We start from the raw sequence: 15,301 nt of genomic DNA on the forward strand, positions 1-15,301 counted from the left end.
CAGCGTCTGGCACATAGTAGGTCTTAGTATTTCTTTGGAGGAATAAATGGATTATGAGTGAATGAATGAATGAGTGAATGCTTTCCCGGACACCTTAATGCCCCAAAACAAACCTTATGGGGCTCAGGAGCACCTGGCGTGGGTTCAAATTCTGACTCAGCCACTTAACAGCTAAGTTTAGATAAATCGCTGAACCGCCCCCCCCAGTTTCATTTTTCGCATTAATCCCGACCTGCTAGAGATATTGTGAGGATCCAACTAGATAGGAAAATGGCCGAAGCGAAACAGATTTTTTTTTTAAGCTTTCTTTTCTTCTGTATCCTTCACAATCGCGTCCTCCCAAGTCTGATCAACCTTGGGGAGGGACATGCAGGTTGCTGGGCCCTCCCGCACGCAAATCATGTCTCCTTCCTCTGAAAAGGCAGGAAAAAAATCTTCCCGGCAACGGGTCGCGCGGTCGGCGGAGCGGGCGTCAGCGGCGGCGTCTGCGCACGCGTGTGCGCCTGCGCAGAAGGGCCAGGGGACGGGTGGGGGGGGTGAAGAAGGGGCCGGCCTTCCAGCGACAGCGACGCAAGATGGCAGCCACCACGGGCTCGGGTGAGCTGGGGCGCCGGGCCCGGCCGGCCAAGGGGGCGCGGGCTTGGGCCGGGGACCGAGGACCCGCAAAGGTCCTTGCAGCGGGACCAGGGCCTCTGCGCTGCATCTGTTCGCTTGGCTCCGCGGTGGCGACCCGGGCGGCCTGAGTGGGGAGGAGGAGCAGGCGGTGGCCGGAAGCACGGGCGGGGGCCGGAGGGGCCTGTGGGCGGCGCGGCGGGGCCCACAGGCTCCCCTGGGCGGTGTGAGGGCCCCGCTGAGAGGAAGGACTGGGCCTCAAGGCACTGATGAGGGGCCGGAGCTAGCGAGGGGCGAGCCTAGAGGCACTCCTAAGGAGACCAAGGCTGGGGGCTTGGGGTAGTTCAAGAGGTCTCTTAGGGGATGAGAAGGCTCCCCAAAACGGATGAGAGTTCTTTACTGAGTGCTAGAAGTCCGACCAGAGGGGAGCCTCGGGATGTCCGTTTGGCGGGGACTTCAGAGAACCCCTTAGGATGGATGGGAGAAGAAAACGGGATCTCAAGGGGTGACCGAGGATCCTCCATTGGTTAAGGGGACGGCTCCAGCGTTAGTTTGGGGGATGGGGTTAGCTGAAGAAATCTCTATGCTGATTGGAAAGGGGGCGTCTTGGGGTGGCAGTTTTGGGGGAAGGGAATAAGTGAGAAGGGAAAAACGATCTCTTGTATTCCAAAGGGAAATGACCCCGTCATTATCAGGCTTTATTTGAAGAGACATGTTAGGTTTTAGGAGGCAAGATCTGAGTGGGGTAGTGGTGGAAGCTTTCGATATTAGGTAAAGAACAGGTAAATTGGGAGCCCTGGAGGTGTCTGTTTGGGGCGGGAGGGTCAACTGATGGGGAAGCTCCATGCAGTGGGTGAGAGTGGGGAAAAGTCCTGTTTCAGAGATGTTTCTTTTAGAGAAGAAAAATAGCCTCTGTTGGGTGAGGAAAGCATAACCTAGAAGTGTCTTTTAAGGAGCTTGTCACTTCCTAGCATTCCTTTGGATGTTGGTAAAAGATATGTGGGTTCAGCTCGGAAGTTCCCCATTGAGTGGATGGGCATGGGGAGGGGAACAAATGAAATGAGAACTCTGGATGACTTTGGGGCAGGAAAGCTGAGCAAACCCCCATCTCCAGGATTCAGAAGAGGGAATAAGGGAGCTATACTTTGGGGGAGGGGAGTTTTTTCAGTCCCTTGTAGGTTAAGGGAAGCAGCATTTATTTTGAGACTTGATTCCTTGTTCTGCACTCCTAAGATGGGCCAGAGGATCAAATCCTGAAGGGTCTGTTTCAGACTTAACATTCCACAAATGGGCATTAGGAGATGGACTTAGATGGCCTTCTTGAGGGGGTGGGGTAAAGATTCGCTGGGGGAGGTCCCCCAGAGGGGCTGATAAGGCAAGAGAGATTCTGGAAGTGCAAGTTTTGGGGGAAGACTGAGTGTCCCCCTTATGGTGAGGAGGCTGTACCCTGAGGTACCTCACAGTGATGTTGGCCAAGGAAGTCCTCATGGATAGGGTGACAATGGGTGACCTCTGATGAAGGAAGCAAACAGGGCCACCAGCCTGGGTACTGAAATCCTCTGGCTAGTTAAGGCCATAGCATCAGCACTGTTAGGAGAGGCTTGGTGACCTAAAGGGAACAGGGTGAGGGGAGTCCATCTTTCCAGGATGTTGCTCCTGCAGTATCCCAAGGAACCAGCCTTATCTGTTACAGTGGCAATAGAATTGGCTGTAGGGGATCAGACTAAAGTGACCTATCACAAGCTGCCTTTTATACTTAAAGCAGTGGGGTCCCCCACGAGGGATAGAGGAGACCACACATCCTTTTCCTAGGTTTTGGTCTTAGCTGGAATAGTGCTGAGTCAATTCATTTTTTAAGATACTGCCACAGAAGAGAGAGGCTGAGTCAGGCCAGACTGCTGTGGGAAACTTCTCCCCATAACAGCACCCCTGTCAGGTTGCTTTGAAGTGGGGGGTACAGTGTGCCTGTCACAGCCAGCATTATGGTCATATTGCACATCAGCCCTGTTTGCAGTCACTTGAGATTGGCTGCCTACAATCTGTTGTAACAGCTACTTAATTCTAACTTCTTGAAGCCCTGCCAATTGATGAGTGCTTCATAAATGCTAATGTGGTCAGATGAAACGTCATCAGCTGCTGTCTAGTGTCAAGAGCACTTGGCATGGTTCAGATAACATAGAACGGGCTTTAAGTTGCTCCAAATAGTGGGCTTCCCAAAAGTCCTTTGTCTGTTTATTCAATAGATATTTATTGAAGGCCTGTTATGTCCCATGGCGAATAGTGGACAAGATGGACATAGCCCCTATCCTTGAAGAGCTTCCATTCTAGTCAGGAGGAAAGCCATTAAAGGAGTAAATAATTAAGCCAATTTCCGACAGCAGTAGTGCTACGAAGGAAATTGTGTGATGTGAGTTAGAGTGTGTGCAGTGGTGATCAGGGAAGGCTTCTCTGAGAAGATGATGGTATTTGAACTGATATAAATGATGGAAGGAGCCAAGCCTGCAGTGTGTATCATAGGCAGGGTGGGTAGGGACAGTGAGTGCAAAGGCCTTGTGGCAGGACCAAGCGTGGTATGTTGAAAGAACAAATTAAAGTCCTTACCGTGCATGAAAGGCTTGTTAAGGAGATGAGTTGGGGAGATACGGCTTTGGATTTTATTCAGTGTGGAGGGAAGCCATCAAAGTGGCTGGTATGAAGTAGGCATTTGGTAAATATTGAGTGAATGAGTCTGAAAATGACGGGAATGACGGGGTGCCTGGCTAGCTCAGTTGGTAGAGCATGCGACTCTCAAACTCAGGTTTGTAAGTGCAAGCCCCACGTTCGGCATGGAGCCTACTTAAAAAAAAAGAAAGAAAGAAAAAGAGGGAAATGACAAGATCTGACCTGTGCCCCTATGTAGTGAAGGAGTGCAGATTACTGAGAGTCGAAGCTGAAGGGCCTTAAATGGGTTAAATCGAAATGAATGTTCAAGCCTCTGCTTTCTAACCCTGAGAAGTCTTTCAGGTTGGTCAGGGGCCCTGAAGCCTTCCTTGGTCAGGTTTAGAACACGCCGCTTGATTAATCTGTGCCTCTAGTTGCCAGGAAACAGCTCTGAAGTCTTTGAGTTCCTGTAAAGGGCTGGCCTTCGTTGTTGTTTTGTTTGTTTGTTTGTTTGTTTGTTTTTTTAATGGTCACCACTGCTTTCAACACTTGGGTGCAACACCTTGCCACCTCCCTTGGTTCTGCAGTGGATGAATTCTGCATAGATTCTAGAGGGTGGACTCTGAGAAGCCCACGAGAATCCCTCAGGATGCCGGTGCTGTGACAGGTGACTTCCTCCTGTCTTGGCCAGGATTGCAGGACCTCAAGTCCTTGGTTGCCAGGTCCTTCCTCTCACCCAGCATCCCACAGGCTTCCCTGACAGTTAACCAGAGACCTGAGTGCCAGAAGCATAAGCCCTGGCTGGGCCTGATTTTAAATTTGCGTTCACTGGAGTGGCCTCCTGTACACATTCGGCATATGCAAATCTAACCATATGGGCAGTGGAGGTTAAGTAGTCTTCCATTCCATTCAAGGGTGTTCCCAGAGAGCTGGAGATGGGAGATGAGAACCTGTAGTCTGTGAAGTTGGTCTTGTTCCTGTGTGGCTCACCGTGTGAGTGTCTTGTTGTGCTGATTGTAGCCAGCTGCCTTTTGTACAACGTGGGCCCTCCGTTCCAGAGAACTGCCTCATGTACTTAGTGCTCAGCTGGAACAGTCTGCTCCAGTGATGGAGGTTGGTCCAGTACCACCTATTGCCCTCTTCAGGGATTCCCAAGGTTAATTTTGATGATTATGATTTTCCCCTTCGTGGTAACTTGCAAACCATGCTTTTCACTCCACCACATTCTCTTTTCTCCCTCCCCTTCACTCTCACCTGAATTGTAGCTACAGTACTTTGATAAAAGTGGAATACAACATGTGAAGTCAGGACTCCTCTGTTAAATTCCGAAAGGCCCAGTGAAGGACAGAGCAGTATATTTGGTGAAGTAAACATTTAACACTCTAAAACACTTTGGAGTTTTCCAGGTAATTTGACTTACCTGTTATGTCATCTCCTCCAACTCTCCACAGCCCAGTGAGCTAACCAGAGGAAGTTTTACTGAGGGAGAAGGGTGGCTGAGTGGTGGCACTCAGACTAGAGCCCAGGGGGTTTGGCTCCACCTCCCTCTCCAGCCTGCTCCAGTATCTTAGGAAAGAAATGGAAAGGCATGGATTTTTGGCATATGCTCTTCCTAGGTATTGGAGTGTTTAATCAGGGTGAGAGAAAGGGCTTTAATGAGAGGGATCTGCTGTAGCAGGGACCCTTTTTATAGCAGTCCAGGCCACTGTTTGTCTCATTCTGGGTAACCTGCTGTCCAGTGATAGTGAAGTCCATTTTTTTTTTTAAGATTTTATTTATTTATTTGACAGAGAGAGACACAGCGAGAGAGGGTACACAAGCAGGGGGAGTGGGAGAGGGAGAAGCAGGCTTCCCGCGGAGCAGGGAGCCTGATGCAGGGCTCCATCCAGGACACTGGGATCATGACCTGAGCCGAAGGCAGACGCTTAACGACTGAGCCACCCAGGCGCCCAGTGAAGTTCATTTTTAAGGAAGCTCAATACGCGCTGGGCTTGGGGCTTCTCGTGTCATTTACAAAGTAGGGCCTTGTCTTCATTTACATGTAAGTCCTTCAGACTTTTTTTTTTTTTTTTTTTTTAAGACGGTGGGGAAGGGCAGAGGGAGAGAAAGAATCCTAAGCAGGCTCCACACCCAGCACAGAGCCTGACCTGGGCTTGATCTCACAACCTCGAGATCATGACATGAGCTGAAATCAAGAGTCGGATACCCAGCTGACTGAGCCACCCAGGCACCCCCAGACTTCTTTTTAAAGTGCACTTCTAGGGCCTACTATGTACTAGTCAGTGTATTAAATTGAGTCATATTAAATGATCTTACTCCGCACAGCAGTCCTTCGAGACAGGCATCTGTCGTGAAGGTGAGAAACTGAGGCGCAGATCCAGTGACTTGTGGAGCTAGGGTGCAGAATAGTTCTGCTCCAGGGCATGTGCTCTTGGCCACATTATCATTCTTCCAGCCCCCATTGCCTTCTCTCCAGCTAGGCATCTCACATTTCTTCAGCCTCTGGCAGGTCTTTTGACATTTCTGACTTGGCCAATTAGTTCTTTCACGGTGGATAGTCAGGGCCCTCGGGTAGGGTCCTTTCCTCATCCTCACATCCCCCCATCACAAGTCCAGTAGGTATAACCCAACAAAAGATGCTAAATCCTCCTCTCCATCTCCACTCTTGTCATTCCTGCCGGACCAGAACCATCTCTCATCTGAAAGACTGCAGAAGCCAGCTTCCAGTTTTACCCTTTTCCAGTTCGTTCTCTAGAGGAAGCACAATGATCTTTTGCAGACTGAGAACAGAAACTGCCACTCCACTGCAGAAAGCCCTTAGAATGAAATCTCCTTGCACTTTGAATCAAATCATTCTCTTTTCTGGGGCCCAGAAGGCCCTCCGTGGTCTTGGTCCTGCCCGCCCCCTAACCTCACGTGGTATCCTGCACACCTCTGCTCCTGCTCTAACCCCTTCGGGAATGATCTGCCTCCCTTTCTTCAGGTCTCTGCTCTGCAGAGAGGACATCCCTGACCACCCCATTCAGTATAGTCTTCTCAGTCATTATTACATCTCTTTTCTGTTCTCTTCTAAAGCGCTCACCTTCTCTGAAGTTTTCTTATTTGCTTTCTTGCATATTTTCTGTGCTTTTCCACAAAGGCAGGATTCTTTTGTGTTCTCCACTGTTATGTCGTAGCACCCTGCACAGTCCCTAACGTAGTTGGTGCTCAGTAAATATTTGTTGACTGTCTCACCTTGATGTAGCCAAATATATAAATTTGACATATTTGGAGAAACAATGTGTCTGATAAGGCAGAAGCAAAAGTGACTCTTCAGCTTTTCAAAAAGGAAAGCTCTTGTCCTGATTGGTTGGGATTTCTAGAGGGACTTTAGCTAGATTTAACTCTGTCCTCTCCTTCCCTAACTGTCCTGATACCCACATCTTATTCTTTGTCTCCACCCGTCAGAGTAAATCTGATCCTTGTCCTTGGTCACCCTAGTGTCAGAGAAACCCAATGTCTCGCATTTTGTCATCAGCTCTTGTTGTCCCATCATCTGGACTGTAAAGACAGATTGCCACTGTTTCTTCCCCTAGATCAGCAGCTCTTAAACTAGTGTCCAAATTCCAGGATTGCTTGTTCAATTGCTGGCCTCCACCCTTAGAGTTCCAGAGTCAGTAGTTCTGCAGTGTGTTCTGGTGTTCTGGGATGGGGCCTGTGAATTTACATTTCTAGTAAGTTCCCAGGTGATGTGTATGCTGTAGATCTGGGGACCATCCTTGGAGGATGATTGCTGTAGAGGAGAGAACAGTTCTGCTCCGCTGGGCAGGCACTAACTACACAGCCAGACTGCACTTGCCAGTTGCTCAGGAATAAAAGTGACCTGCCCCTGACTTTATATCTGCTTTTCAGGAACATTGAAGCTGGTGCATCACCATCCAGGTCTCCTTATTTTCCAAAAACGGGAGTGGCACCAGACTCCTAGTTTATTTAGTTCACTGTCTTCCTTAAATGGGCAACCAAACCAGTTTTAACTGGCAACTTTCTTGTCAGGAGAAAACCTGTGAGGCTCAGCCAGGCCAGGGTTTTCCAGGATTGGCGTGCTATGGTAGCTGCTGCTTTGTAGCCGTGACTTTCCCAAAAGGTGTTTTAAAGGGCGTCAAATCCATTTTGTACCACAAATACTTTAATATGTTGCTGTGTTTCAGATTACTGCATTAAATGTTTTACTATGACATGGTATAAGACCCTGTCAGATATTCATGCTTTTTCAACCTGGTTGTCATATTTTTTTTGTAATATCCTGCCGCTGCTGACTTTTCAGTTTATATTTAGCCAGAAGAAAAACTGGCTGACTTTTGATACTGACACAGATCCAGGAAAAATCTTTCTGGAAAGAATTCTGAAGTAACAGGACAAATATTTTCTTTTAAAAAATCTTGGACTACTGTGATATTTTAGCACCTTGGTGAAGTTATCTTAACATTTTCATAGTTAACTTTTTAATAGTTTATTAAGATTAGCAAGAGTTCATTTTTACATCCTCTGTATTGTCCCTTGAAGCTGCTTCTCCAGCTGCCTTTTGGTGTCAGATTCACACACAAATATTAGGAATCTTAAAATTGAGGTTGATTCAGTGGATTAAAGTGCCATAGCGATTAAACATACATTGGAGTATTTGTAAGTTTTTCTGACCTGTTATGTTTCTGTTCTTTGGCGTGTGTGGATTTAATTTTTAAATATATTCACTGAAATCTTTTGTTAAAATTAATGTATCATGATTTTAAGCTTATGCTTTCCGTTCAGGTGGGATGATGTCCTAACTTGTGACTGATACAAGGTCTGTAGGATCTCTGAACTCCACTAATATATATTTTTTAAAGATTTTATTTTTAATCTCTGCACCCAATGTGGGGCTCAAACTTACAACCCCGAGATCAAGAGTCTCACACACTCCACCTACTGAGCCAGCCAGGCACCTGAACACCAATATTTGGATTTGTGTCCCTGTATAGACCCTGAAGTTCTAGCACTAGGATGTAGTCAGGCCATTTGGAGTTAAATGCGCTTGCTTTGTAGAAAATATTGATGTATTAACTTTGTTTTGTTTGTTTTTTTTTTATTTGAGAGAGAGAATGAGAAAGAGAGAGCACAAGAGGGGGGAGGGTCAGAGGGAGAAGCAGACTCCCCGCTGAGCAGGGAGCCCGATGCGGGACTCCATCCCGGGACTCCAGGATCATGACCTGAGCCAAAGGCAGTCACTTAACCAACTGAGCCACCCAGGCGCCCGATGTGTTAACTTTGTATACAGTTCCTAAACAGCGTAGAATATCAGTAACATGCTTTCATATATATTTTGTAAAACAAAGGTCATCTTGTAGTGAAGAATCCTTTGGCTTGTGTGATTTGAGTAAAAAACCAGTTTTCCGTCATTTAAAAAAAAATGTAGGTTTCCCTAAAAGTCTCTATCATACTTGATTAAAAAAATAAAACTAGTTATCAATTTTTAATGATCTCAAAATAAAAGACATTAGGTTTCTCAGTTACATGGTATCAGTGTTCAGTGTTTTGGCCACAGTAGACCATGTTAGAGTTTATAGTAGGAAAGGAAGAGCTAGTGCTGTGTCTCCTGTCAGGAAACATTTATTGAGCACCACTGTATGCCAGGTAACACACCACATTCTGGGGAGGCAGGATTGAATGAGTCACAGCTCTAGCTCGAGAAGCTTCAAGAGTGAGTCAGACGATAAAAAGGAAAGAAAATAAAATGCAAAGAAAAAGAAAAGGTCCAGCACAGACATTGGGTGAGGGTAAAGGGATGTGGGGGAGGAGCGCTCTGAGAAGACCTCTGTAGACTGCGTGGCTTCTAAATTAAGATTTCTACTTCTTCTCAAGATCATTCCGAATTCAGTGTATAACTTTCCTTCAGCTACTTAAAATCCATACTTTGATAATCTTTCTAATATTAAGGCTTTCTTTTAATAGTGCTATGAATGTTTCCATGCTATATTTTCAGAAATAAACCAGAGTTAGAATTTTGTGACATGGAGCATTATTCGTTCTGAAATAAGATCCCTCGCTAACGCCCAGCCACCCGTGCAGTCGACAAGCATTGGAGCACGTACTCTGGCAAAGCACTCCTTGAGGGGTTGAAGATTTAGCAGTGAACGAGAGATGAAGTTTTACTCTCACGGAGCTCATTTATGTTCAGATGGGAGAGACAGTAAACAGCTAATGAATTAGAAATGAATATATTTAAAATGTCAAGTGGTAACCAATGCTGTGAAGAAAAACAAAGCACGATAAGGGAATGGGAAGTTCAGCCTCAGTGAGGAGTAAGAGCGCCAGCCTACCAGCCACTCAGAGAATCCCAGGGTGAGGCAGGAACTGAAAGAAGGTGGGTACGGCTGAAGGAGGACAAGGAGCAAAGGAGTGGGTGGCAGGGAATGCTGGAGACGCCGGTGGTGCTCAGGAGGCACCCTAAGGAGTCAGGGGAGGGCTGGGAGAGGGACAGGAGCGAACTTACTTTAAAAAGCTCACCGTGGAGACTGGACTGTAGGTGTAGGACGGTAGGCTGAGCAACCCGCGGGGATGCTGAGGGATCACAGTGCACGTGGCAAAAATGACCATATTTGGAATATATTTGGAAATGGACTGAGTATGGGGTGTAAGGGAAAGATTTCTCATCTTGACTCCAAGATATTTGGCCAGAGGAATCTGGTAAATGTTTGTGCCATATACTGAGACTGGGGAGTGGGTGGTTTTGGTAGTTTTTTTTTTTTTTTTTTTGAGGAATACAAGGGAGTTCTGTTTGGAAGTGTTTTAAGTTGGAGAGGCCTCATAGGCCTCTAAACTGAGATGTCAGGGAGGCAGTTAATTGGAAATGTAAATTGTAAAGTCACTACCAGCCTCCTAGGTCTGGGTAAAATCGCTTGGGGATGGGGGAGTGGAATAGACAGAAAAGGGAAGGTGTGCAGACTGTGCCCTGAGGCCAGGCAGTCAATATTTGGAGGTCAGGGAGGGGAGGCCAAGGACCCAGTGAGGTAAGAAGAGAACCTGGGGCTCAGGGAAGCCCCTGGAGTTGCCACTGGAGCTCTGGGGTGGGGGCTGAAATCTGCCCCAGGATTTGGCTAGAGGGTGCCCCTGGTGCCCCTGGCCAGAGCTGTTTTGATGAGTGACTAGACAGAAAGGCTGATTAGGATAGGTGCAGGTAAGGTGGAGAATGACAGACAAGGAGTCTAGACAACCCCTTTGAGGTTTTTTTGCTAAGAAGGAACAAAGAAATGAGACAGTAGCTGGAAGGGGTATGGGATCAGGTGAGGGGTTTGGGTTTTTATTTTATGATGGGTGATACAATGTGTTAATGAAGGTGATTTGATAGAAAAATTACTCTGCCAGGTATTACACGCAGTGCTTTACAGGTTTTATCTCATCGATTCTTCCTTGCCCCCCATAGTGTCAGGGAGTGATGGTATCCCTGTTTCGAGGCTCAGGGTAGCTGGTACAGCCACACAGCTAGATTGCTAGGAGACTGTGGAGCCAGGACTTGGTCCCAGATCTTGCTCTTAATCCTCTGTGGAGAGATTATAGAATTTTCTCTAGAGCGCACTCTGATTCTTTTTTGTGGGAGATAACTTAGCCATTGCTCTGATGAGCATTAAAAAATGGAATGGTATGGGGCGCCTGGCTGGCTCAGTCAGTACAGCATGCAACTCTTGATCTTGCAGTTGCAAGTTCAAGCCCTACGTTGGGTGTAGAGATTATTTAAAAATAGAATCTTGGGGCGCCTGGGTGGCTCAGTCGTGGGGCGCCTGGGTGGCTCAGTCGTTAAGCGCCTGCCTTCGGCTCAGGTCATGATCCCGGGGTCCTGGGATGGAGCCCCGCATCGGGCTCCCTGCTCAGCAGGAAGCCTGCTTCTCCCTCTCCCACTCCCCCTGCTTGTGTTCCCTCTCTCGCTGTGTCTCTCTCTGTCAAATAAATAAAATTTAAAATAAATAAATAAAAATAGAATCTTAAAAAAATAAATACTAGAATGGTAGACCAGGTATCCTCATGATTGTATGTTTGTGACATCTAAAGATCATTATACCATACAAGGAAGCATGGGTGACCTTGTGCTTTTCTTTGGGGGGGATACAGAGTGAGCACACAGGAGAGAGAGAGAGAATCTTAAGCAGTCTCCACGTGCACAACGCAGAGCCAGACACAGGGCTGGATCTCAAGACCCTGAGATCATGACCTGAGCTGAAATCAAGAGTCAGGCGCTTAACTGATTGAGCCACCCAGGCGCCTGTGTGCTTATTTTTTATAAAATGGGGTTTGCATACCTTTTTATCCTCTCCCCCTACCTCCAGTTTTGGATTTTTCAACAAATACTTATGTAAAGCCTGCTGTGTACAGGCCAGTTGTTTTTATGTCACATTGTAAGAATGGGAACCACCGCCGCAGTCATGCAAATTAGTATGTGCTGCCTTAAATCTCTTAACATTCCCTTTTTTTTTTTAAGATTTTATTTTTTTATTTGACAGAGAGAGCACGAGCACACACAAGCAGGGGGAGGTCAGGCAGAGGGAGAGGGAGAAGCAGGCTCCCCACAGAGCAGGGAGCCTTATGTGGGGCTCAATCCTAGGACCCTGGGATCATGACCTGAGCTGAAGGCAGACGCTTAACTAACTGAGCCACCCAGGCGCCCCTCTTAACATTCCTTCGGTTTCCCATCCCTTGGCCCCTTGATAAGATGTTCTGCCACAATATTTGCTCTAAGCAAATGCTTCTGGCTTTGCATCCTGAGACGTTGATGGTTGCATACCCCTAACCTGGCCTCTCATCCTTCCCAGCCCACCCTGAACATTACTCAGGAGATTCACCTTATCTCTCGTCCTACTTGGAGCCTTCTGCGGCTCCTGCCTAGTGACCCTGGGGATAAAGTCCTGTCCCTCTTGGTAGCATGGCCCCACCTCTTTAGCTTTCATCAGATTCATAGGGGTCTAGGACCCTCACAAAGGTTAAGAAACATTGTCCTGTGATAGGTTATATTTCTCTCATCCAGTTTTGATACTGTTCTGTTCTACTGAGCGTTGTATGTGTGTATCTTGTTCTCTCTCTCTTTTTTTTTTAAGATTTTATTTATTTATTTGACAGAGAGAGACACAGTGAGAGAGGGAACACAAGCAGGGGCAGTGGGAGAGGGAGAAGCAGGTTTCCCGCGGAGCAGGGAGCCCGATGTAGGGCTCGATCCCAGGACCTTGGGATCATGACCTGAGCCGAAGGCAGATGCTTAACGACTGAGCCACCCAGCTGCCCCTGTATCTTGTTTTCATAGTGAGACTGTATACTCCAGTTGGGAGACTCCTGTTTTTATTTCTTTCATAGCCCCTCAAAGGTCTAGCATGGTATTGGATAAGTGTTGGGTATTATTGCACAGAAAGAAGTTGTGTACGTATATGTTACTGACAAATTTATGTATAGGGAAATTTTGACAAGCAGGTAAAAAGCCTAGCAAACTTTTTTTTTTCTTTTAAAGATTTTACTTATGTATTTGAGAGAGAGAACAAGCAGAGGGAGAGGGAGAAGCAGGCTCCCTGCTGAGCAGGGCGCCGGAAGCAGGGCCTCAATCCCAGGATCCTGGGATTACAACCTGAGCCAAAGGCAGACGCTTAACCGACTCGCTACCCAGGCACCCCCCCCTAGCAAACTTTTTAAATTGCAGTCCTGAAATGTGTGGATTTTTTGCTTGGAAGTGTGGAGTGAGAGTTTTACACACATTAAACATGGTGTACCCCAGAATGGTGCCTTACGAAATGTGTGGATTTTTTGCTTGGAAGTGTGGAGTGAGCTGAGTTTTACACACATTAAACATGGTGTACCCCAGAATGGTGCCTTACCAAATAGAATTCAGTAAACCAGTTAACTAGGTGCTAATTAGCCACTCCTGTGTAAATATCAGAAAAAAACTAAATGAATCACTCCATAATTTTATAATTCCCTGACTTCTCTTAGCTGTTATTATTCTCCAAACTCTGCTTTTAGTCAGTTTTTGAGTAAAAATAAAAGTCTATGTCTTAGTAAAAATGAATTGAAAGTGACGGTTCCCTTTTAAAGCTATTGAGTTTGTGGACTTAAACTCTCCAGTGTTTAGCTAAATAAAGGTTAACAGAGTACTTAACCACCCAATGCCAGATTAGCACAGTGTTTATCAATCTTTACTTACCCTTTTGACAGAACAAAGGGTTTTAAATACTTTCTGAGCTGAATCTAGGATTAGGGATCAAAGAGATTCTTGAGAACAGTTAGGTGTCCCCACATGTACAGTGGTGGTCCATAAGCAGAACTTGACCCACAGATACTTGGTTAGACCAAAGGAGTGACTGTCCCCTTTGAAAAGGACATGTATTCTCCAGTTCACCTCAGTTCTTAATACTCCCTATTTTAAGCCAGACATTAAAGAAAATTTGTAAAGCCTTCCTACTCTTCTCACTAATTTTCTTTTGTTCTTTGGAAACTAGTTACCTCATAAGATACGTTATTTATCTCAACACGTGATGATTTGTTGTAGTTAGTTTTAAATGAATTAAATATTTTTTAAATTTCTCAGTTTTGATTTCTGATTTGGCAGATATCAATAGCTGTAACCCACATAGACAAAGACTCTTTGAAGTCTTCAATAATTTTTAAGAGAGTATAAAGGGGTCTTAAGACCAAAAAATTTGAGAACTGCTGTTCAAATGGAATGAATGCTTATTGTAATTAATCAGTATATGGTATAGTTATTCTGATATTTATATATATGTTCCAACTCCCGCTTGGAATATTTTTTGACTACCTAATAGATATTAGCCAATCCTAAGTTTTTGATTTTTTAAACTTTTTTTTTTTAAGTAGGCTCCACGCCCAGCGTGGGGCCCAACACAGGGCTTGAACTCACGACCCGGAGATCAAAACCTGAGCTGAGATCAAGTGTTGGATGCCTAACCAACTGAGCCACCCAGGCGCCCCTTAAACTGTTTCTGAATCCTGTTTTATAGCTTGAATCAAATTGAATGATCCTATAATGTCAGTACTGCAAGAACTGTACACTGCTTTGTCCTGTGTGGTGCTCTCTGACTGTTCCAAATGCTAACCTAAAATAAGTTGAACTGATTCTTTATTTCTTTGGTTCAGTTGTGTACATGGGCTTTAACTGAATGTCTAATCCAATAGAAATGTCTGTTGGAAGTATAGGATTAAATAATAGGATATTTTTCCCTATTTCACAAGTAGAAATCAGACATCAGAAAAATATAACTTGAGGGGCACCTTGGTGGCTCAGTTGTTAAGCATCTGCCTTCGGCTCAGGTCATGATCCCAGGGTCCTGGGATCAAGCCCCGTGTTGGGCTCCCTGCTCAGTGGGAAGCCTGCTTCTCCCTCTCCCACCCCCCTGCTTGTGTTCCTGCTCTCACTCTCTCTCTGTCAAATAAATAAAAAATCTTAAAAAAAAAAAGTATATATATATATATATATATAAAAAAACTTGAATTCACTATTTGAAACTAATACAATGAGCTTGTGATCTTTGGATTAGGATTCCCTAATCAGATCTGGTTGTTAATGAAGAGGTAATATTTCCAGCCACAAAGTTTTGCTAAAGTTTACAAGAGAAATAGTCATATCAGAAATAGTTAATCCAGCCTGATTTAAATACCTGACACAAGAAGGCACATTTTTCATCTTTCCAAAAAGAGCAACTTGAAATAGAGGTCACACACAGAGCTTCCATTCAGTAAGGAAGGGCTTAGCTATGGCAGCCGTTGTGCTTTGCCATTGTGCATTTGTCTTAAACAAGTTTTAATAATATTAAAAAACATGGATCACTTAAAATTAGTCACTTAGGGAAAACCATTAAATGAGATTCCTACTCATATGAGTGAGGCCCTGAGAAGGTAAGGGAGCTTGATGGGTATCTGGGGGAAGAGCGTCCCAGGCAAAGGGAACAGCAAATGTGAAAGCCCAGACATAGGACCTTGTCTCGAGTATAGTTGGCATAGTTCCTAAGTGTTCTGTTTTGCAGATAATGAGGTCATGGTAAAAGAA

General features: G+C 45.6%; 1 protein-coding gene across 1 annotated transcript in view; it reads left to right on the forward strand.

Annotated features, from left to right (window-relative positions):
- The first annotated feature begins 527 nt into the window (after positions 1-527).
- The window catches only part of UBE2V1 (ubiquitin conjugating enzyme E2 V1), a 30,897-nt gene continuing 16,123 nt past the window's right edge, over positions 528-15,301 (forward strand). The window contains exon 1 of the mRNA XM_032387555.1: positions 528-597. Within this exon, the coding sequence (XP_032243446.1) occupies positions 576-597 (22 nt within the window). The 5' untranslated portion in view covers positions 528-575. The remainder of the gene's footprint in view (positions 598-15,301) is intronic.

The sequence above is a fragment of the Phoca vitulina genome, unplaced genomic scaffold (assembly GCF_004348235.1).
Source record: "Phoca vitulina isolate PV1807 unplaced genomic scaffold, GSC_HSeal_1.0 scaffold50, whole genome shotgun sequence".
NCBI lineage: Eukaryota > Metazoa > Chordata > Mammalia > Carnivora > Phocidae > Phoca > Phoca vitulina.